The sequence below is a fragment of the Pongo abelii genome, chromosome 5 (assembly GCF_028885655.2).
Source record: "Pongo abelii isolate AG06213 chromosome 5, NHGRI_mPonAbe1-v2.0_pri, whole genome shotgun sequence".
NCBI classification, from domain to species: Eukaryota; Metazoa; Chordata; class Mammalia; order Primates; family Hominidae; genus Pongo; species Pongo abelii.
Window position 1 is genome coordinate 65,828,630 of NC_071990.2, and position 25,816 is coordinate 65,854,445.

Genomic DNA, 25,816 nt, shown 5'->3' on the forward strand with positions numbered 1-25,816 from the left:
GTATTTCTGTTTAATTCAGGCTTTAGTAGATCAGCATAGCATGAATTTCAGATTTTGCAATTTTGTGTACATTTGAATACTAATATTTTGAGTGTCATAACATACTTAGCTTACCCAATGCCTCTTCTTTCTTTCTTTCCCTCCCTCCCTTTCTTTCTTTCTTTCCCTCCCTCCCTCTCTTTCTTTCTTTCTTTTTCTTTCTCTTTCTTTCTTTTTCTTTCTTTCTCTCTCTTTCTCTTTTCTTTTTTTTGAAACAGGATCTCACTCTGTTACCCCAGGATGAAGTGCAGTAGCACAACCATAGCTCACTGCAGCCTTAATTCCTGGGCTCAAAGCGATTATCCCACTCCAGCTTCCCAAGTAGCCAGGACTATGGATGCATGCCACCAGATCACACTAACTTAAAAAAACATTGAAATTGCATCTCACGATGTATTGCAGGCAGGTCTCGAACTCCTGGCCTCAAGCCATCCTTCCATCTCAGCCTCTTTTTTAGTTTGGATTACAGGCCTGGCTGTAATGCTTCTTTCTTTGACTGACTTTTATATTTTTTTACATAAAACCATAATGCAAATTTTTTTTATGCATCACTTAATTTTTCCCACCTTTCAACAAATGCATCTTTTCCCATGTTCTATGTATTGCTATAAAATGTAATCTGGCTTTCCAGGCTTGGTCAAATTAGCTCTGACTATCTCATTACTAAGAAAGAGTTCTCCTGGTCAGTTTATATAGTCTGTGCACTTCCTATAAGGGAGTCCCTCCAAACAGGGTTCCACCAACTACATTTGGCATAATTTGCCTTTAGGGTAATTTTTCTGCCTTCCCTGGAAGAAAGTTAGTACCATACAAAGAAACAAATATATCTTTCTTCACAGAGATTACATTTCAGCCTAATCTAGTCTTCTAGTCAATAAAAATAATGTATGAAGAACTATGTTGTAAACTGGGAAGCCAGATGGCAATAATTGTTAAGGAAAAAAAAAAAAAAACACCGAAAGTGGAGATGACACATATGGGCTGGATGAGAGTATGGGAGTGTGGCTGGCTCTCCTTCTCCATGGGTTCTGCATCCATGGATTCAACCAACTGTGGCTGAAAATATTTTTTAAGACAAATGATGGTAGCCTCTGTATGAAACACACATAGGCTCCTTTTTCCTGTCATTATTCCTTTCAAAATAGAGTATAACAACATAGCATTTACTTTGTGTTAGGTATTACAAGTAATCTATAGATAATGTGAAGTGTATGGGAGGATGTAGACTGGTTATATGCAAACACTCTGTCCTTTTATATAAGAGACTGGAGTATCCATGAAGTATCCAAGTGGGTGGGGGTCCCTAGTACCAACACTCCACGGATACCTAGGGAGGACTGTATGCAACATTTTAGATTGGGTTTCTACAGAAGGACAAACCAAGGATGTAACATTTGAGAAAATACCTACATAGAATGAAGAAACTGATGAATAATAAATGTGGGTGAAAATTTGGGTGTAAATGCTCACAACAAAGGCTTCAAGTAGGAATATGCCTGAGTTCTTATGGGAACTTCCAGGATGATATCGTTGTTTTTGTAGAGCAAACCAGGAGAAGTATGATAATATTGAGCCTCTGGTTAAAAGCTTACATGCTTTCCTCTCTGCAAAGTTTAATCATGTGAGCCTTCAAATTCTTCTCTCTCTCTCTCTTTCCCCCCTCTCTCTCTGTGTGTGTGTATGTGTGTGTGTGTGTGTGTCTGTGTAATGGGGGAAGTGGGGGCAAGGAGAGAGAGACAGACAGACAGAATGAGAGAGAGAGAGAGAGACAGAGAGAGATTTTCTTTAGATTTTCAATTGTTGCAACTAAAATTTAAAACTTTTAATCCTACCCAAATGCAAATTGTACTCATATGGAATTCTAATTCGAGCTTTACTTCTTTCAGCGTGAGTTTACATAAGTCACTCTTGTTGAAGATAATTGTAAAAAAAAAAAAGCAAAAATGATTTAACTGGAGGATAGAAATAGAAGACAGAAATAAAGCAGATGGTGAAGTTAAAGTAGATTAGTTTTAAATTTTGTGGTTTTTTCTTTGTTCTCTAATGAAGCCTTATAGGAGATTTAAAAAAAAAAGATAAAACATAAACCGAATCCTTATATATGCACTTCTGAGCCAGTTGCAAAAGAAGAGAATCAAAGGATCTTTCTATAAAGCTCTAATGCTATTTTCTTTGATGATATAACAAGCAACACTCAATAACTTTAAGTCATAACATTAGGAAGTTATACAATATTTGAATAGACACGAACCAGAAATTGCATTTCTAACTATATGTATTAAAAGGAAATAAATGAAAATAAATGTGTCAGTAAATCACTGAAACTGTAAGGAAAAGAATGCCTGAATCATTGCTGTAAGGCATAATAAATAGTATTTAATTGCATAGTACCTGTATTTTATAATTATAATGTGCTGGATGCCGTTTATTTATATAAACATGAAAATAACTATAGGATTTTTTTTTTGCCATGAGCTCTTAATCTCTTCAATAGTTTATACATATGTGATGGTGATTAGAAACCTAACACTCTCAATTGTAAAGCAACAATTGTTTTATCATTGAGGCCATTTATATTATTAATATTGAGAATGCAATTGACATTGTGAATGTGCTTGATTAGATATTCCTCATCAGAATTTCAATGAGAAAGTTAGCCATCCTTATGCCACTTCAATTATAAAGAAAATGAATTGAAAATAGAGAAATTTAACTCATAATGAAGAGCATGACTTAGAATTAATAAGGTTCTGACCTACAGGGTTTTTTTCTCTCCTCATATTTTCCAGCCTATTTTATTAATATCAGCTTCCTAATCTTAATGTTACTATGAAGAATACTTTATTCTTCATAGAATTTTCATTAAATGAATATAAAAAAAGAAACATATTTTTGTTCTCTTTTTAATTTTAGTCTAATCCCATTAACAAGAGTAAACTACTATTAAATTTGTTGGTTTATTTTCTTGTAGCTTATTTAATACACATCTGCACAAATACAAATTTCAGCCTGGCCCAACTGGCCATCAAAACTCTGATTAAACTTGATCATAAGTTAAATCCTCATACTAACAGAGCCACTCTGTGAATTCCAAATCCATTCTTCCCCATGTTTCTTTTGGATCCTTGCTTCGGTATCCCTGTCTGTCTCAGGTCTTAAAGTCCCTTAAAGTCATGGGGACAATGGAAACAATTTGGAAAACACTTCAGGATATTATCCAGGAGAACTTCCCCAACCTAGCAAGACATGCCAGCATTCAAATCCAGAAATACAGAGAATTCCACTAAGATATTCCTTGAGAAGAGCAACCCCAAGACACATAATCCTCAGATTCTCCAAGGTTGAAACAAAGGAAAAAATGTTAAGGGCAGACAGAGAGAAAGTTCAGATTACCTACAAAGGGTAGCCCATCAGATTAACAGTGGGTCTCTCTGCACAAACCCTACAAGCCAGAAAAGAGTGGTGCCCAATAGTCAACATTCTTAAAGAAAAGATTTTGCAAACCAGAATTTCATATCCAGCCAAACTACATTTCATAAGTGAAGGAGAAATAAAATCCTTTACAGACAAGCAAACGCTGAAGGATTTTGTGACCACCAGGCTTGCCTTACAAGAACTCCTGAAGGAAGTAATAAATATAGAAAGGAAAAACTGATACCAGCCACTGCAAAAACATACCAAAATATAAAGATCAACGAAACTAAGAAGAAACTGCATCAACTAATGTGCAAAATGACCAGCTAGCATCATAATGACAGGATCAAATTCACACATACCAATATTAACCTTAAATGTAAATGGGCTAAATGTCCCAATTCAAAGACACAGAATGGCAAGTTGGATAGAGTCAAGACCCATTGGTGCGCTGTATTCAGAAGACCCATCTTATATACAGGGACACATATAGGCTCAAAATAAAGGGATGGAGGACTATTTAGCAACAAATGGAAAGCAAAAAAAGCAGGGGTTGCAGTCCTAGTCTCTGAAAAAACAGATGTTAAACCAAGAAATGTCAAAAAAGACAAAGAAGGGCATTACATAATGGTAAAGGGATCAATGCAACAAGAAGAGCTAACTGTCCTAAATATATATGCACCCAATACAAAAGTGCCCAGATTCATAAAAATAAATTCTTAGAGGCCTACAAAGAGACATAGACTCCCTCACAGTAATAGTGGGATACTTTAACACTCCACTGTCAATATTAGACAGATCAATGAGACAGAAAATTAACAAGGATATTCAGGACTTGAACTCACCTCTGGACCAAGCAGACCTAATAGGTATCTACAGAACTCTCCACATCAAATCAACAGAATATACATTTTTATCAGCACCACATAGCACTTACTCTAAAATCAACCACATAATTGGAAGTAAAACACTCCTCAACAAATGCAAAAGAATGGATGCAAATGTAAAAAAAACAGACTCTTAGACCACAGTGTAATCAAATTAGAACTCAGGATTAAGAATTTACTCAAAACCACACAATTTTGTGGAAACTGAACAACTTGCTCCTCAATGACTCCTGGGTAAGTAACAAAAATAAGGCAGAAATAACAAAGTTCTCTGAAACCAATGAAAACAAAGAAACAACGTACCAGAATCTCTGGGACAGGGCTAAAGCAGTATTTACAGGGAAATTTATAGCACCAAATGTCCACATCAGAAAGCTGGAAAGATCTAAAATTGATACCCTAACATCACAATTAAAAGAAATAGAGAAGCAAGAGCAAACAAATTCAAAAGCTAGCAGAAGAGAAGAAATAAGTAAGATCAGAGCAGAACTGAAGGAGATAGAGGCACAAAAAACCCTTCAAAAAATCATTGAATCAAGGAGCTACTCTTTTGAAAAGACTAAAAAAAAAGATAGACCACTAGCCAGACTAAAAAAGGAGAAAAGAGAGAAAAATCAAATAGACACAATAAAAAATGATAAAGGGGATATCAACACCGATCCCACAGAAATAAAAACTATCAACAGAGAATACTATAAACACCTCTATGCAAAAAAAAAAAAAAAGCAAAACAAAAACTAGAAAATCTAGAAGAAATGGATAAATTCCTGGACACATACGTCCTCCCAGGAGGAAGAAAATCCTAACTAAACCACGAAGAAGTCAAATCGTGAATAGATCAATAAAAAGTTCTGAAATTGAGGCATTAATTAATAGCCTACCAACCAAAAAAAAGCCAAGGACCAGACGGATTCACAGCTGAGTTCTACCAGCGGTACAAAGAGGAGCTGGGACCATTCCTTTTGAAACTATTCTAAACAATAGATAGACAAATGCAATCTAATTAAACTAAAGAGCTTCTGCACAGCAAACGAAACTATCATCAGAGTGAACAGGCAACCTGCAGAATGGGAGAAAAATTCTGCAATCTATCCATCTGACAAAGGGCTAATATCCAGAATCTACAAAGAACTTAAACAAATTTACAAGACAAAAACAATCAATCTCATCTAAAAGTGGGTGAAGGATATGAACAGGCACTTCTCCAAAAGAAGACATTTATGCAGCCAACAAACATATGAAAAAAATCTCACCATCACTGGTCATTAGAGAAATGCAAATCAAAACCACAATGAGATACTATCTCATGGCAGTTATAATGACAATGACGATCATTAAATGTCAGGAATCAGATGCTGGAGAGGATGTGGAGAAATAGGAACACTTTTACACTGTTGGTGGGAGTGTAAATTAGTTCAATCACTGTGGAAGACAGTGTGGCGATTCATCAAGGATCTAGAACTAGAAATACCATTTGACCCAGCAATCCCATTACTGGGTATATATCCAAAGGATTATAATTCATTCTACTACAAAGACACGTGCACACATAAGTTTATTGTGGCACTGTTCACAATAGCAAAGACTTGGAACCAACCCAAATGCCCATCAGTGATAGACTGGATAAAGAAAATGTGGCACATATACACCATGGAATGCTATGCATTCATAAAAAAGGATGAGTTAATGTTCTTTGCAGGGACATCGATGAAGATAGAAACCATCATTCTCAGCAAACTAACACAGGAACAAAATACCGAACACCACATGTTCTCACTCATAAGTGGGAGTTGAACAATGAGAACACATGGAGACAGGCAGGGGAACATCACACACCAGGGCCTATCAGGGGGTGGGGGGCTAGTGGTAGGATAACATTAGGAGAAATACATAATGTAGATGACAGTTGATGGGCGCAGCAAAACACCATGTCACATGTATACCTATGTAACAAACCTGCACATGTAACCCAGAACTTAATGTACAATAATAAAAAAGATAAACAAGAAAAAAAATAAAATAAAACAGAAAAAAAAAGAGAGGGACTCCTCCCTAACTCATTTTATGAGTCCAGCGTCATCCTGATTCCAAAACCTGGAAGAGACACAATAAGAAAATAAAATTTCAGGCCAATATCCCTGATGAACTTCGATGTGAAAATCCTCAATAAAATACTGGCAAATGGAATCCAGCAGCACATCAAAAAGCTTATCCACCATGACCAATTTGGCTTTATCCCTGGGATGCAAAGATAGTTCAACATATGCAAATCAATAAACATAATCCATCACATAAACAGAACCAATGACAAAAACCACATGATTATCTCAATAGATGCAGAAAAGGCCTTCGACAAAATTCAACACCGCTTCATGCTAAAAACTCTCAATAAACTAGGTGTTGATGAAACATATATCAAAATAATAAGGGCTATTTATGATGAACCCATAGCCAATATCATACTGAATGGGCAAAAGCTGAAAGCATTCCCTTTGAAAACCGACACAAGACAAGGATGCCCTCTCTCACCACTCCTATTCAACATAATGTTGGAAGTTCTGGCTAGGGCAATCAAGCAAGAGAAAGAAATAAAGGGTATTCAAATAGGAAGAGAGAAAGTCAAATTGTGTCTGTTTGCAGAATACATGATTGTATATTTAGAAAACCCCATCGTCTCAGCCCAACAACTCCTTAAGCTGATATGCAACTTCAGCAAAGTCTCAGGATACAATATCAATGTGCAAAAATCACAAGCATTCCTACACACCACTAACAGACAAGCAGAGAGGCAAACTATGAGTGAACCCCCATTGAGAATTGCTACAAAGAGAATAAAATACCTAGGAATACAACTTACAAGAGATGTGAAGAACCTCTTCAAGGAGAACTACAAACCACTGCTCAAGGAAATAAGAGAGGACACAAACAAATGGAAAAAAACATTCCATGCTCATGGACAGGAAGAATCAATATTGTGAAAATGGCCATACTGCCCAAAGAAATTTATAGATTCAATGCTATTCCCATCAATCTTCCATTGACTTTCTTCACAGAACTAGAAAAAAATACTTTAAATTTCATATGCAACCACAAAAAGGCCGTATTTCCAAGACAGTCCTAAGCAAAAAGAACAAAGCTGGAGGCATCACGCTACCTAACTTCAAACTATACTGCAAGGCTACACAGTAATCAAAACAGCATGGTACTGGTACTAAAATAGATATATAGACCAATGGAACACAACAAAGGCTTCAGAAGTAACACCACACATCTACAAGCATCTGAGCTTTGACAAACATGACAAAAACAAGCAATGGGGAAAGAATCCCCTATTTAATAAATGGTTTTGGGAAAACTGGCTAGCCATATGCAGAAAACTGAAACTGGACCTCTTCCTTACACCTTAGACAAAAATTAACTAAAGGTGGATTAAAGACTTAAATGTAAAACTTAAAACCATAAAAACCCTAGAAGAAAACCTAGGCAATACCATTCAGGACATAGGCATGGGCAAGTACTTCATGACTAAAACACCAAAAGCAATTGCAACAAAAGCCAAAATTGACAAATGGGGTCTAATCAAACTGAAGAGCTTCTGCTCAGCAAAAGAAACTGTCCTCAAAGTGAACAGACCAACCTACAGGATGGGAGAAAAATTTTGCAAACTATCCATCTGACAAAGGGCTAATATCCAGAATCTACAAGGAAGTTAAATTTACAAGGAAAAAAAAAAACCTCATCAAAAAATGGGCAAAGTTTATCAACAGACACTCATCAAAAGAAGTCATTTATGCAGCCAACAAACATATAAAAAAAAAGCTCATCATCACTGGTCATTAGAGAAATGCAAATCCAAACCAAAACGAGATACCATCTCATGCCAGTTAGAATGATGATCATTAAAATGTGGAAATAATAGATGCTGGTGAGGATGCGGAGAAATAGGAATGCATTTACACTTTTGGTGGGAGTGTAAATTAGTTCAACCACTGTGGAAGACAGTGTGGTGATTCCTCAAGGATCTAGAACTAGAAATACCATTTGACCCATCAATCCCATTACTGAGTATATACCCAAATGATTATAAATCATTCTACTATAAAGACACATGCACACGTATGTTTATTGCAGCACTATTTACAATAGCAAAGACTTGGGACCAACCCAAATGCCCATCAATGATAGGCTGGATAAAGAAACTGTGGCACAAATACACCATGGAATACTATGCAGTCATAAAAAAGAATGAGTTCATGTCCTTTGCAGAGATGTGGATGAAGCTGGAAACCATCATCCTCAGCAAAGCAACATAGGAACAGAAAAGCAAACACATGTTCTCACTCATAAGTGGGAGTTGAACAATGTGAACACATGGAGATAGGGAGGGAAATATCACACACTGAGGCCTTTCGGACAGAGTGGCAGGAAGGGGAGGGAGTGTATTAGGACAAATACCTAATGCATGTGAGGCTTAGAACCTATATGACGAGTTGATAGGTGCAGCAAACCACCATTGTACATGTATACTGATGTAACAAACTTTTACATTCAGCACATCTATCCCAGAACCTGAAGCAAAATAAAATTAAATTTAAAAACTTGAGACAGTTTGAACATTTAAAATGTGTATTTACTTTTATTTTCATTTATATCTAAAGATTATCTATACAATATATTTTCTAATTTTATTTGTTCTTTCCCTTTAAAAATTAACAATATAACTCACATATAGTTTTGCATGAAGAAACAAATACACCCCACCATGAAACAGGATTTATTAATTTCTTAATTTTAAGAATTTTAAACATCAGAATTTTATGATCTCTGATTTTAAGTTTTAAGATCTATTTTACATAAAAGTAAGGTAGGCATCAACTGGTTTCTGGTTAGTACTTCTCTCAATTTTTTCCATCATTTTGTTTCAATAAAGACATTTTATTTCATATTATCTCATGTGAACAGTACATACCTCTATTGTGATTATGTTTATTTCTAATGTAAATTTAGGTGGGTAATCACTGGTTATTGTTGTCTTTTTAAAAATTATTTTGATGCACAGAAGTTTTTAAACTTAATTAAGTTCAATAAACCAATTAATTTTGTGCCCTATCTAACAAAGTTTAGTCTAATACATGGTCATGAAGAACCTCATCCTTTGGTGTATTTTTTTTTTTTGCTCCATTTTATTCTCAAGAAGTTTTATAAATTTTCTTTAACTCTCAGGTTTATGCTTCATGTCAAATTAATTATTGTGTGGTTTGAGGTAGGGGATATGGACTCACTTTTTTTCCATGTGTGTTTTGATAGGAAGATGTTCCTTAGTTAACTAAATTATCTTGGTGTTTTTGAGGGAATTCAACAGAAATTTCCTTGTGGATCTATCTTCGAAGTCTCCTTTCGTGTGTGTGTGTGTGTGTGTGTGTGTATGTGTGTGTGATCTTCTAGTTCATCCTTATGCTATGCATTAGTCAGGGTTCTCTAGAGGGACAGAACTAATAGGACAGATTTATATGAAAAGGGGAGTTTATTAAGGAGTATTAACTCATACTATCACAGGGTCCCACAGTAGGCTGTCTGCAAGCTGAGGAGCAAGGAAGGCAGTCTGAGTCCCAAAGCCAAGAACTTGGAGTCCAATGTTCGAGAGCAGGAAGTATCCAGCACAGAAGAAAGATGTAGGCTAGGAGGCTAAGCCTGTCTAGCCTATTTATGTTTTTCTGCCTGCTTTATATTTTGGCTGTGCTGGCAGATGATTAGATGGTGCCCACCTAGATTAAGGGTGGGTCTCCCTTCCCCAGCCCACCGACTCAAATGTTAATCCCCTTTGACAACACCCTCACAGGGTCAATCCTTGGCATCCTTGAATCCAATCAAGTTGACCCTCAGTATTAAGCATCACATGCCAGTACCACATTGCCTTGATACTCTGCTTGAAAGTAACTCTTGAAATCAGGTTGGTAAAATCCTTCAGATTTGCTGTTATTTTTGATTACTTAGCTATTTGAGGTCGTTTGATGTTTCATATCAGTTTTATAATCAGCTTACCCATTTCTACAAAACATTTGTTAATATCAGTAAGAAGAAAGGACATCATAAAATATTAATTTTTCTAATTCATAAATATGTTATAACTTTACTTATAGGGCATATTCCATTTCCCTCTGTAATCTTTTTTTACTTTTCAGCATAGAGGTCTTAGCCACATTTTGTTAAATGTTTTCTGAAGTGTTTTGATACAATTATAATCATACTTTATTTCACTTTTATAGCATTAATTTTTAGTGTCATGTCTTAATTAGTTGTTGCTATATTACAGAAGCCCTATTGGTTTCTAAAAAGTTATAATGAATCCTGGGATTTTGCCATATTTAACTTGTTAGTTCTACTTTTTAATTTTTATAGCGTTCCAATGAATAGTAATGAGGTATGCTTATCAAAACCACACTATTTTATTTATTCTATCTTCATGTTGTATTTATTTTTCTTGCCTTATTTCTCAAAAAAATTATTTTTTGAAAAAAAAAGCTTTGCAGAAACATTGGAAGTCCCCTTTGTACTCTCCCTGATTTCATTCTCCCATCTACCTCCCCATAGTTTGCCTTTCAAATAAAGCTGGTGTGTGTAATCCTCAAGTTTATGTCTATACTTTTGACATAAATTTATGTAATTATAGAAGTATGTATACATTTGTGTTTTACCACTTTGAGTAATATTGTCACACTGTATGTGAATAAAATTTTAAAATTCAATATTTTTATATTTGTAAGTATTAACATATATAGCTATTGTCTATTCATTTTAACTAGCTTTTATAATTCCATTGTAAGACTACACCATGATGAATTTGTCCATTCTCTTATTTACAAGGTTTAGTTTCAGATTTGAAGTGAAAATTCCTGTGTATGTCTCTCTCAGTAAATATCTGATAATTTCTCTAATAGACACACCTACAAGTAACATTGCTAGGTTGTGGAATATCCCTTACCACGTGTAGTACAGACATTTTGTATTTGTAAAGTAATTTCAAAAACTATTCACTAAAAAAGCATATTTTGTGGACCCTAACAATCAACCACTAGACTGATTTTATTTCTCATCTAGTTAAAGAGCTTAAAGTATTAGTAACTGGGGTTTTATATACTAAGAAGTATATCACCAGGCCTCAATTAGCTTTATATTTACTTTATAATAAAAACACCTCCTAGAACATTTATTAATTCCCTCCCAACATAATTCTTATAAATTAAAACCCCTATTGCTAAGCTTTACATAACTCACATTTAAATATACATATAAGGATATATTTCTCTGGCTAAGATTAATAAGAGCATTTGAAATATAGACTAACCGAATCTATTGTATTTTGAAGGGCTAAATTATGTTGCCATGTATTAAATTACTTACGTTGAATCTTCCAATTATATTGAAACACCATTCTTCATTCAGACAGTTGATGCTGAGCAGTCTGCAGTGGTCAATTGCTTTCTCACAGTTTTTTTCAGTAAATCCTGATATACAGCTGTAAATACATCAGTGTAAATTAGAAAAATTATAATTTAAATATTTTCAGAAAAGCCTATTAACATTATTCCAAAAGGAATAAGGCTTTGTTTAAATTATATGGTATTATTAATCATTTTTTTCTACATACCTGTGATCTTAGCCAAAAAGCTCATATTTATGTATTTGGAAAGAATTACAGTAAACTACATTTTCAATGTATGCTCTTAATGATCTCTTTTGGGAATTTAAGAATAAAATAAACTTTGGCCTAAACTGATACTTAACAATACAATATATGTTTTGGAAAACTAGTGAAATGTGAAAAAAAAGATGCCAATTGTGATTTTTTAATGTTTAGTAGAGCCAGTATATACTGATGATGTGCTAGCAGGAGTTAATGATGACTACATGAATTTGAGACAGGATAGAGTGCCAGTGGATGATAATGGTCTAGTTATAGTTGGGCTAGTTATAGGACTTCTGTTTTTTAGATGTCATTTTTAGAATTGTTTTTCAAACAATCTATATTCCAGTCTACTGTATTTCATTAACTGCAATCTATAAGTTGCTAAAGAACACACACTGGTGTTTTGGCTTCCACTGCCCTCACTTCTAATTAATTTGTAGGCAACATTCCTGTGCCTTAATTCATATTTAGTAAACTTTCTATTATAAAATAAATGGGACCCCAAATGAAAGAATGTTTTTTCTAATGTAAACACCAAATATTTTAAGGCCAAAAATATGACTTCTCATGACTTTAAGTTGGTAGAAGCTGATTTATTAATGAAGTGAATTTAACTATGTATTTATTATTTTAAATCTGTTATAAGAACACAAAATAATTTCACAAAAGGGATCAAAGGCCATGTTGGCACAATTTCACTGAAATAGCATCAATAAAATGCTTTAGTAATTTACCTTTCCTATAGTTTGAGGCACACAGCTTTGCATTTTCATCCTGCAGAATTAAATTATTTCTCCATTCGTATCAGAAATAATCATCCACTTTTTTTCAGCACCCACCATATGCCAGCCACTAGGCTAATTACTTTTACACAATTTTCTTAAGTTCTCATTCAATTCTTGTAAGTTGTGAAATATATTATTATTTATCACTTTTATAAATGAGGAAACATACCCATAGAAATTACATTAGTTGCTTTGGCCATATTACTTACAAATTTTAGAGTGGTTAATAAAATTAAGTTTGTCCTAACTTTAAGTGCATTATTATACTCTGCTATTCCATAGATGAAGACCTTTATGTATTTTACTCTACTACTCCACAGATAGTAAGATATATTTACTTTACGTCTCTCATTCTGAGGGGCCAGCTAGATATCCAGAAATCACTCCAAATACCAACTTAATGAAAGGTAGCATCCCTTCCTATTGAGGATGAGCATGTAATAGCATAGAGAAGAAGAGAAGAGCTTTAGCATATCCTAAAAGTTGATGAGTTTCAATTTTCCTTTCGAGTTGGAATGGACTGAATTGGCCAAGAGCAGTTAAAGACACATGTGACATTTGGGCTTATTTTGTGTTGCAGTTTCCAAAGAACAGGATCAGGTCTATGAATTGAAGAACCAACATTCAGCCATTAAGAAGAATCAGATCCAAAGGGTGTTGGATGAACACTGGGCAGCAGCAACTCTGAGAAAGTGTTTCTAAACAGAGCAGGTTTTATTGATCCAAAAAAAAAAAGGCCAAAGATTTTCTACTCTCAGTACACACTAGGTAAGAGACCCCCCAAATACTATCTGCAATGTGTGGCTCAGAGAGGTTTGACCCAAAGGCGGAGGACTAATGTGTACTAGGCTTAATACCTGGATGATAAAATAATCTGTACGACAAATCCCCATGACCCAAGTTTACCTATGTAAGAAACCTGCACTTGTATCCCTGAACTTAAAAGTTTTTTTCGTTTTTAAAGGGAAAATTTTCGTACTGAGTTTCAGGCAATCATCTCCAATCCCCCACTCCCAGTGACGGCTTGAAATCTAAGAGGCACTTCCAAGTCTTACTCATAAGAAAAATGTCATCCTATCAACTCAGCCTGCTGTCAAGGAAAAAGAAAGTTTCAATAGTAGCCTTGACATTTAAGAATGTAAAACAGAGAAAACCAAAAGCAAAGTAAACAAAAGCAAACTCTGGAACAACATGGACCTTTTTAATAAATGTGTTTACAAAAGTGCATTAACTTCTGTTGAAATGCTCAGAGAGACTTATAGCTAACTAATTTGAGCTACTCTAGGTGTCCAGCAGACATTTTAGTCAGAGGCCAATTGTTTTAAATACGGGGGGGAGAGAAAAGAAAGACCTTTCAGATCGCCATGTTTCTAAAACATCCAATTTATAGTCTGTTTTTATATAAAACTATTTTGAGACTTTAGAGTAAGGGTAACCTCATGATTGTGATGGAAATATTTAAGGTGTCATTTTAGTGGTAAAACGGGAGATGATACATAGGATAGCAGCGAGGATCTGTGAAGATACATGAAAGGGAAGGAAAAAAAATAATGAAAATAAAATATAATAGTGGAAAAGAGGAGACAAAAACAATACTCTTATCTTCTTTTACTTTTTCCTTCCTAAAATGATTTCTTACCACTGATTTAAATATCTTTCTATTATTAGGTTTCCTTTTGCCAATAAAGCCAATATTCATTAGTTAATTAGCTTTACTCTTTCTTGGACATAGCATTCCTAACTTGTCCAGTGACCTATGGAATGCACACTATTGATTTTAATGAGAAGTGTCGGGCACTGTTGGGAACACAGCATTAATAGAGTAGGAACAGCAATATCAGAACAAAATTCCATCACCAGCATTTTGGTAAATGTTTTATGTAATACAGAACTACTAGTATTTATAACCGCTATTTATTTTTAAAGTTAATTGATAAAATAAAAATCAGTGAAACAATATTTACTACATTTTTAATAGGTTTCAAAATGCATTTTCTCAAAATATTAAGAAAAGCCCATAAATTTAATACAATTAAAAATAAAATGTTCAATATTTTACTAACAATTAGTAAAAATTATTACTGTATTAAAATAATAATTTCATAAAGGAAAAAATTAGAAAAAATATTGTTTAAAGAGTTAACTTCAAATTGGAAGTATACTTTTCCTTAAAGTTTTCTAGCTGCTGAAATGGCTTTTTCAAATTCTATACTATTCTAGTAAATGGAAAGGAAATAGTTATAAACTAACTTCAAATAGTTTTCTCTGCCTGTGGTAACTTGAAATACTCTCATCACTTGTTTGAAAACTTGGAATCAAATTTTGATACATTTTTTTCCAGGAAATGAACAGTTATATTTGTAATTTTTATAATGTTTCAGTTGTAATTTTTGTCTTAAAGCATTGTAGTTCACATTTGTCTCTTTGGTTTCATCATGCATACATGGGGATTCTGATGGAAAGTTACTTGTATCAGTTTCTTTTTTTTTGTTTTGTTTTTTTTTATTTTATTATTATTATACTTTAAGTTTTAGGGTACATGTGCACAATGTGCAGGTTTGTTACATATGTATACATGTGCCACGCTGGTGTGCTGCACCCGTTAACTCGTCATTTACCATTAGGTATATCTCCTAAAGCTATCCCTTTCCCCTCCCCCCACCCCACAATAGTCCCCAGAGTGTGATGTTCCTCTTCCTGTGTCCATGTGTTCTCATTGTTCAATTCCCACCTATGAGTGAGAATATGCGGTGTTTGGTTTTTTGTTCTTGCGATAGTTTACTGAGAATGATGATTTCCAATTTCACCCATGTCCCTACAAAGGACATGAACTCATCATTTTTTATGGCTGCATAGTATTCCATGGTGTATATGTGCCACATTTTCTTAATCCAGTCTATCATCGTTGGACATTTGGGTTGGTTCCAAGTCTTTGCTATTGTGAAGAGTGCCACAATAAACATATGTGTGCATGTGTCTTTATAGCAGCATGATTTATAGTCCTTTGGGTATATACCCAGTAATGGGATGGCTGGGTCAAATGGAATTTCTAGTTCTAGATCCCTGAGGAATCGCCACACTGACTTCCACAATGGTTGAACTAGTTTACAGTCCCACCAACAGTGTAAAAGTGTTCCTATTTCTCCACATCCTCTCCAGAACCTGTTGTTTCCTGACTTTTTAATGATTGCCATTCTAACTGGTGTGAGATGGCATCTCATTGTGGTTTTGATTCGCATTTCTCTGATGGCCAGTGATGGTGAGCATTTTTTCACGTGTCTTTTGGCTGCATAAATGTCTTCTTTTGAGAAGTGTCTGTTCATGTCCTTCACCCACTTTTTGATGGGGTTGTTTGTTTTTTTCTTGTAAATTTGTTGGAGTTCATTGTAGATTCTGGATATTAGCCCTTTGTCAGATGAGTAGGTTGCAAAAATTTTCTCCCATTTTGTAGGTTGCCTGTTCACTCTGATGGTAGTTTCTTTTGCTGTGCAGAAGCTCTTCAGTTTAATTAGATCCCACTTGTCAATTTTGGCTTTTCTTACCATCACTTTTGGTGTTTTAGACATGAAGTCCTTGCCCATGCCTATGTCCTGAATGGTAATGCCTAGGTTTTCTTCTAGGGTTTTTATGGTTTTCAGTCTAACATTTAAGTCTTTAATCCATCTTGAATTAATTTTTGTATAAGGTGTAAGGAAGGGATCCAATTTCAACTTTCTACATATGGCTAGCCAGTTTTCCCAGCAGCATTTGTTAAATAGGGAATCCTTTCCCCATTGCTTGTTTTTCTCAGGTTTGTCAAAGATCAGATAGTTGTAGATATGCAGCATTATTTCTGAGGGCTCTGTTCTGTTCCATTGATCTATATCTCTGTTTTGGTATCAGTACCATGCTGTTTTGGTTACTGTAGCCTTGTAGTATAGTTTGAAGTCAGGTAGCATGATGCCTCCAGCTTTGTTCTTTTGGCTTAGGATTGACTTGGCAATGTGGGCTCTTTTTTGGTTCCATATGAACTTTAAAGTAGTTTTTTCCAATTCTGTGAAGAAAGTCATTGGTAGCTTGATGGGGATGGCATTGAATCTATAAATTGCCTTGGGCAGTATGGCCATTTTCACGATATTGATTCTTCCTACCCATGAGCATGGAATGTTCTTCCATTTGTTTGTATCCTCTTTTATTTCACTGAGCAGTGGTTTGTAGTTCTTCTTGAAGAGGTCCTTCACATCCCCTGTTAGTTGGATTCCTAGGTGTTTTATTCGCTTTGAAGAAATTGTGAATGGGAGTTCACTCATGATTTGGTTCTCTGTTATTGGTGTATAAGAATGCTTGTGATTTTTGTACATTGATTTTGTATCCTGAGACTTTGGTGAAGTTGCTTATCAGCTTAAGGAGATTTTGGGCTGAGACAATGTGGTTTTCTAGATATACAATCATGTCATCTGCAAACAGGGACAATTTGACTTCCTCTTTTCCTAATTGAATGCCCTTTATTTCCTTCTCCTGCCTAATTGCCCTGGCCAGAACTTCCAACACTATGTTGAATAGGAGTGGTGAGAGAGGGCATCCCTGTCTTCTGCCAGTTTTCAAAGCAAGAGCAAACACATTCAAAATCTAGCAGAAGGCAAGAAATAACTAAAATCAGAGCAGAACTGAAGGAAATAGAGACATAAAAAACCCTTCAAAAATTAATGAATCCAGGAGCTGGTTTTTTGAAAGGATCAACAAAATTGATAGACCGCTAGCAAGACTAGTAAAGAAGAAAAGAAAGAGGAATAAGATAGATGCAATAAAAAATGATAAAGGGGATATCACCACTGATCCCACAGAAATACAAACTACCATCAGAGAATACTACAAACACCTCTACGCAAATAAACTAGAAAATCTAGAAGAAATGGATAAATTCCTCGACACATACAACCTCCCAAGACTAAACCCTGAAGAAGTTGAATCTCCGAATAAACAATAACAGGCTCTGAAATTGTGGCAATAATCAATAGCTTACCAACCAAAAAGAGTCCAGGACCAGATGGGTTCACAGCCGAATTCTACCAGAGGTACAAGGAGGAACTGGTACCAGTTCCTTCTGAAACTATTCCAATCAATAGAAAAAGAGGGAATCCTCCCTAACTCATTTTATGAGGCCAGCATCATCCTGATACCAAAGCTGGGCAGAGACACAACCAAAAAAGAGAATTTTAGGCCAATATCCTTGATGAACATTGATGCAAAAATCCTCAATAAAATACTGGCAAACCAAATCCAGCAGCACATCAAAAAGCTTATCCACCATGATCAAGTGGGCTTCATCCCTGGGATGCAAGGCTGGTTCAATATATGCAAATCAATAAATGTAATCCAGCATATAAACAGAACCAAAGACAAAAACCACATGATTATCTCAATAGATGCAGAAAAGGCCTTTGACAAAATTCAACAACGCTTCATGCTAAAAACTCTGAATAAATTAGGTATTGATGGGACGTATCTCAAAATAGTAAGAGCTATCTATGACAAACCCACAGCCAATATTATACTGAATGGGCAAAAACTTGTATCAGTTTCAATGCTGTCATTGAACCCATTGCGCTACTTGGGCAAAAAGGCCTTTGAAGGAAATTAAGATTTATTCTTATAATATAATCTTTGCAATACTATTGCATGCTTACATACTGTGACTTGTGTGGGCATAGACAAATGTTTAGATTTATGGACTACTTCATATGACGAATTTATCTTTTAAGCATAAACTGAGCAACAAGGTCACTGCCCGGATTTCAGGAAGCAAATAATTCAGATGTAAAAGTTATTTAAAGATGAAAATAAGAATCTTAGACAAAACCATCTGTATTTGATAATTAAAATTAACATGCTATACCTCTATCCTAGAATATAGAAAGCTAGTATTAAACCTATTAAAACAGCAACTTCTCTGCCTTATTATACATTAGTTTATGGGGAAGGGAGAGAAAATTATAAATACATGAGTGTAATGACAGATAGGCAGAGGTGCTATATAATTAATAAATTAAATCTGATAAAAGTGGAGGGAGAAATTGAGAAGAGGTATTTCAAGGCTGTGAGGCAGAGGTGCTATATAATTAATAAATTAAATCTGATAAAAGTGGAGGGAGAAATTGAGAAGAGGTATTTCAAGGCTGTGTCAGGATCAACAGGAAAAACATCTTTGAGGAGATAATATTTGAGTGAATGGCTGAAGGAAGTGTACAAATTGCTACTGTGCTTTCTGGGAAATGTGCACTTCAGAAAAGGGAATGGCAAATACCGAGGATTGAAGCAGGAGGTCCTTGAGATATTCAGGAAACATCTCAAAGACCAAAGTGGTGACTTAGTAGGAGATGGTGGCAGAGAGATAGGCAGGAGGAAAATATGGCTCACCTTGTAAGCATTTTAAATACTTTAGGTTTTATTAATGCACGGGAACCCCCTGAATGGCATTGGCAGACGAATAACATGATTTTAAAACATATATATTCTTTTTTGTGGATAAAAAATGATAAAGAAGCAAACTATTTTACAGTTGCTTTACCTGTAACTTTCAGCATCTAATATAATCACAATCTGTCTTCTAGCTGCTCAGGACAAAAACTATAGAGCCAATATATTTGTTCTTTTTCTTTCTCATTCAATCCACTCTAAAGAAACATTGTATTGACTCCATCTTAAATATACATCCACAATCCAACCCCTTCTTATTATGCTGTCTCTCCAGTTCTAATCTAAGTCACTGTCCTACCCAGATTACTATACTATAATTACTATAATAGCTTATTAACAGGTCTCTTTGCATGTGCCCTTGTGTCTGTACAGTTTCCTTTCAAAACAACAGTCACACGACAATTTAAAAATATAAGCCAAATAAAAGTAACTCGTTTGCCAGCAACACTGCAATACTTGCCATTGTACTTAGAGTGAAAATGAAGGACTTTACAAAAGCATTCATGATCTAAAGCTGCCCCAGATTCTGGTTTCTCTTCTAACTTCATTTCTGCTACTTCCCTTGCTTTCTCCAGAGCAGTTAGTCTGGACTCATGCATGGATAGGGCCTGAATAGGCCAAGGATTTTGCAATAGGTACTCCCTCTGCCATGAACATTCTTCCGTTAGACAGCTGCACATTCCCTCACATCATTCAAATCTCCGCCAAAATATTAGCTTTTTTGATGAGACTTCCATTCACTATTTGACATGTACCTGAATGAAGATTCAAAACAATGAGGTCAAGAGGGAGGCTACTGAAATGTTCCAGCTGAGAATTTGGCTTGAACAAGGGTGTTAACATTCATAATGATAAAAGTGTTCATATCCATGATATGTAGTTATGGGAGAGTTCAAAAGATTTGTTGATGGACAAGACGTGTCAAAAGAGAGAAAAGAAGAAATCAAAGAGTAATGTAAACGAATACTGGCAGAAAAGAAGCTTTGTCTAGGGCTCAGTAATCAATTATGAATTTGGAATACATTAAGTTTGAGCTGCTATATTAGATATATATAAAATGGACAAGAATTTAATGGTAGGATGAGAATTAAACAGGTTTGGTGTTTTCAGGTCAATGGAACATAGAAAAAGAGAATCAAGGAATTTGAAAGTGGATGTGTAAGTATGTTTTTTTAAAAGAAAATGGGGACCTGCATGGAGTACTAGACACAGGAGTGTCAATGTAGTCATATAATTGGAGGTCCTGTTGCTTTTTAAAAAATTTATGAAATTTTTTCATTACAGTACATGAGTGAGTGAACTTGAAATACAGGAAGTGGGGATCAGAGAATGAAAGAATTTAAATTAAAGATATTGCAGGGTATGCAATTACAGGCATGATAACTTATAGGATAAGACCATGGGAGATGGACTGAGGTGAAGGAGAGGGGGAAATTAGCAAAATAATTATCAAAAAATTTAAACAACCAAAGTGAGTTGATTTCCAAGAGGGATACCAAAGTTATCAAAAAATATAACCACAGTGGTGTTAAAGAAAAGGTCAGCAAGCTAGATGCTAAAACATTTAGTAAAGGATAAGCAGAAACTGAGAAAAAAGCTACTAGAAAAGGAGTCAGGGAGAGGGGGAGGGGGTGAGAGAGTCAGAGAGAGAGAAGATACAGCTGCTGGCTAGGGTTTTCAGAAGGAGAAGGGGGAAAATGGCCTGAATATGGCAACAAGGGCAACGCTATCTATACACTTCACTGTCTGTGGTACACAACTGTAGAAGAATGAATAGTGACCAACTAAGAAGGCTACAAGAAAAACTGTCCTCAGGTTTCAGTAAGAAAAAGAAAGAAAGTACAGAAAAAATATTGTGGGCTGGGCGTGGTGGCTTATATCTGTAATCCCAGCATTTTGGGAGGCTGAGGCAGGAGGATTGCTTGACTCCAGGAGTTCCAGACCAGCCTGGGCAGCATAGTAAGACCCCATATCCACAATTTCTTTTTTTCAAAAAATTAGCCAGGTGAAGAGTCCCAGCTACTCGGTTACTTGGGAGGGTGAGGTGAGCGGATTGCATGAGCCCAGGAGGTTGAGACTGACATGAGCTTGGTTCACAACACTACATGCCAGCCTGGGTGAAAATGTGAGACCCTGTCTCTAAAAAACTAAAAAAATAAAGAAAAAGAAAATATATTGTGGATACTTGGAAAATATTCCGTGGACAAAATGAGATACAGAGGGCAAAGTGGAAGAATATTGGATATTAAGAAATATTGGAGGTTGTGCAGAGCATTATGGGGCTAAGGTTTCTTTAATCAGGTATGCCAGGAAAACTTAAAGATTTCATGATGTTAATTCAAATTTCATCTGCATATGTCTGTACTAACTTATTATTTTTTATATGGAAATTAATACATTCAAGGAAGGAAGTTTATACTGATGAGAACATATGTTCTCATATGAGGCATTTAGGGGGCCAGATTACAGGATACCTCCTGTCCCCTATAACAATACCACAGAATGTAAAGTTGTACTAATAGTAGCAAAAGCTACTCTTGATGAGAAAATGGCAACAATGTCCTAGATATTTTTAATAGTTATATAGTTTGTGACCAGAATCTGAAGTTAAAACTATATTTAAACTTTAAAAAATGTTTCCCTATGTTAAATTTCAGAATGATTGATTCAAAAGTTAGCTTTATAAATGTGACTATTGATTTCAAGCAAAGAAAAATGTAGCAGCCCAGCTTTTGAGATAATTAACTGCAAAAGATTAAGCTTTCCTGTTGAAAAGTATTGAGTGACCAAGTGGAAGCATTCCATTAATTAATACTTTCCTCATGCAAATATGTGATTGCTATTTTAACAATCATTTTTCAAAATTAATAAGAAAATATAATTTTATTATATGTTGAAATATGTCAACCTATGCATTTCTGCAAATGCAGTGTCCTATTTCAAAGTCACAGTGCATACTTAATTAGTTATATTTGTGACATAAACTGAAAACCTTAACTTTACCCCTGACTGACATGGTGAGATTTATCACAAGCCAAATAAAATAAATGCTGAAACTGACTTGGGGATGGGGGTGGGGGAAATTATGTTAATACATCAAATTGAAATTTAAGTAGTGTAAGTTATAATAATCTAAATCCAGGGAACAGAAAACAGAAAAAAACCACAATAAGCTGAGAATATAAAAAAGAATACCACTATCCCTTGAAATATCTCAGAATTTGGGAGGAGAAAATAAAAGGCTTAGAAAGCAAAATTCTCTATATCACATTTCTGATTTTTAAAAACATAGTATTCATATTTCTCTAATATCTAGTCAGTGGCATATTTTACAAAATTTTCTCCCAATTAATTTGGTTAAATAGTTGATTTTCAGACTTGAAAAATTGTTATATGAGAAAGACACCAGCTGGTTTAACGAAACTTTATTTCCTGGTTCATTTCCTCATTTTACTCTAAATAGTAAAAATTTGATCCTCCTGATATGTTGAGAATATTGGAGTCATTGCATTCAGTAAAAATTAGAGTGTGTGTGTGTGCGTGTGTGTATGTGTATAAAATGGCAATATTAATACTGTAGTTCATGATAATCTTCAAAGCCATTTAGTGATTTTGGTGAATAAACACTTTCCACTCTACAAAAGTGGGAAGTATGGTGGAGAATTCAGAAACCTACATGTCAAGTCACAATGACTTTCCCTTCTCTACCCATGAACCTCCATCCAAGAGGTGATCAGGGACCCTAGGAAGCATCACTGCAGCTGTGTCCTGCAGCGCCGTGGACACTGCCACCTCTGTAAGTGAAGTGGAGCACAGAGTCCTGTAGCTTTAGCACTGCTTTTGGAGAAATTTCCAAATGTCTATCGAGCTCTGTGAGCTCCTGAAAAAACCCAGCACTATTAACTTTATGCCAACACTCACAATCAACCCACTATGATCTACCTTTGAGGCCAATAAAATTATTCCCTTATTACCATTACCTCAGATATCCTAGGAAGTCAATGGTTTCCAAGTCATCCCTCACCGTGTGGTTCTTTTCCCCCAAGCAGCTCTGTACACTTCTTTCATATTCTTCTTAGGAATCTCTTTCCTTTGACTGTAAACTCTCAAGTGGTGGTTAATCTTTCTCCCTCTTCTCTCACAGCTCAATGTCTACATGTTGTATAGTTGTCTTCATCTTTTCCTCATGTCCTGTCCTCTTCCTTAAAAGCCTTACTTATTTCAAGATGATGCCATCAAACCATGCTACCCATATCTTCTCCTTGTCATACTCATAGCTAACCTTCCTGAGCATCCCCTCTAATTCTTTCACATTTAACATCTGACTTGTTATATCTTTCTCTAATGTAATCCCAACCTTACTTTATTTGCTTGTTTGTCTGTTTTGAGACAGAGTTTCGCTCTTGTTGCCCAGGCTGGAGTGCAATGGCATGATCTCGGCTCACTGCAACCTCCGCCTCCCAGATTCTATCCATTCTCCTGCCTCATCCCCCTGAGTAGCTAGGATTACAGGCATGCGCCGCCATGCCCGGCTAATTTTGTATTTTTAGTAGAGACGGGGTTTCTCCATGTTGGTCAAGCTGGTCTTGAACTCCCAACCTCAGGTGATCCTTCCATCTCAGCCTCCCAAAGTGCTGTGATTATAGGCATGAGTCACCGCGCCCAGCAATCCCAACCTTACTTTGTTATTTTTTTCCAACTTTATTGAGCATAATTGACAAAGTTGTACAAATTTAAAGTGTAAAGCATGATAATGACTTGGTATATTATATATTGTGAAATGATTATCCTTAGTTAACATATCTGTCACCTTGCACAGTTATCATTTGTATGTGTGGGGGGATAGCAGGTAAGATCTATTCTCTTAGCAAATTTCAAGTATGCAATGCATCATTTTTAGCTATAGTCATTACCTTGAACATTAATTTCCCAGAAGTTATTCATTTTTTTGTCTTTATTTTTTATTGATAAATACTGTTTGTACCTATTTATGAGATACATGTGATATTTTGTTTCATGCTTAGAATGTACGATGATCAAGTCAGATTTAGGGCATCCATCACTTCAAGTATTTACCATTTCTATGTCTTGGAAACATCTCAAGTTCTCCCTTCTAACTGTACCGAAATATACAATATTATAACCCTTTGAACACCCCCCAATTTCTCTCAGCCCCACTTGCCTGAAAACCAGTATTCTGTTTCTATGACTTTGACTTCTAAAAATTGTACATGTTAGTTAGATGATACAGTGTTTGTCTTCATCTGGCTGATTTATTTCACTTAGCATAATGCCGTCAACATTCATACATGCTGTCGCAGATGACAGAATTTCCTTCTTTATGTAGCTGTGTAATATTACATACATACACATGCAAACACATCACAACCTCTTTATCGCAATAGCCAAGGCATGGAGAACACCTAAGTGCCTTCATTATTTCAATATCTGCAAAGTTTATTTATTTGCAACATTAGCATCTCCTAGGAGCATACTGTCTCAACTCAAAGATCTGAATCTTCCCTCTAACTCTACAACCTACTCCCACTCTAGTATGCTATATACTACCATAATGTATAACTACATTATCTTCTCAATGTTAACTTACATAATCTTAACGTTAAGTATTTTATATTCTATGCACGGCCTCATTTCTCTTTCTAATTTACTCCTTGTAGTCCTTTTCTCCCCCAATGTTTATTCCATCCCACAATCCATTGACCCTACCAACACTTCAGTGTCTGTCATCCCCATCATATTCTCTATTGCCTCCTTGTGTGAATTAGATTACACATTTTACTTCTATAATCACTAATTGCATACACCCTTAAATCACTCTTTCCCCTCCATTGTCATAGCCTGGTAAAGGCTCAACCCTACTTTAATTCAACACCCTAGCTATTTCTGACAGGCATATGAGTAAATTACACTTGGTTTGAGATTGACACATATTATTGTAGACTGAACTTACTTTAAATTCGTGTTCACTAACTTCAAGGAGATGCTGTAGCATATCAGTAATACTCTATTTTCCTCATACTCACTTGGATTACTGTTTCATCAGACATTGCTGCTTATTTCACTTGAGTAACAGAGCCATCAGAAGACACTTTCCAAACGATTCAACAACCACACATTCAAAGCAACCTATTCTATTTTTCCTTCTATTACAATTCATTCAACATCGCCATCCTATCTAAGCTAACTCTTCTGCTTGTGCCCTATATCCCAACCCATTTCTACTACTATCTAAAAATAAACTATTTTGAACTTTCCTTAGTTGCCAGTTTATTAGCTTCTCTAATAATTGTGTGTATTTTTCTCATCGTAACTCACGGAGTCCTTTTAAATCTCATGTTCTAATACATTAAGTCCCTCAAATATGAGTGTCCCAAGTCTCAGTCGAAAACCTTCTCATGTTCCTATCTGGGTTCAATGTGAGGTAATTTCATTGAGTTTCCTGTTTTATTTTTATTTTTCTCTAAGCTAACCTCTTTTATTTATTTATTTATTTATTTATTTATTTTACATTTAGAGACTACAAGTGC

General features: G+C 35.3%; 1 protein-coding gene across 1 annotated transcript in view; it reads right to left on the bottom strand.

Annotated features, from left to right (window-relative positions):
- The window catches only part of EYS (eyes shut homolog), a 1,986,267-nt gene that overhangs the window by 1,652,301 nt on the left and 308,150 nt on the right, over positions 1-25,816 (bottom strand). Inside the window, 1 exon segment of the mRNA NM_001374351.1 lies at positions 11,742-11,856. Within this exon segment, the coding sequence (NP_001361280.1) occupies positions 11,742-11,856 (115 nt within the window).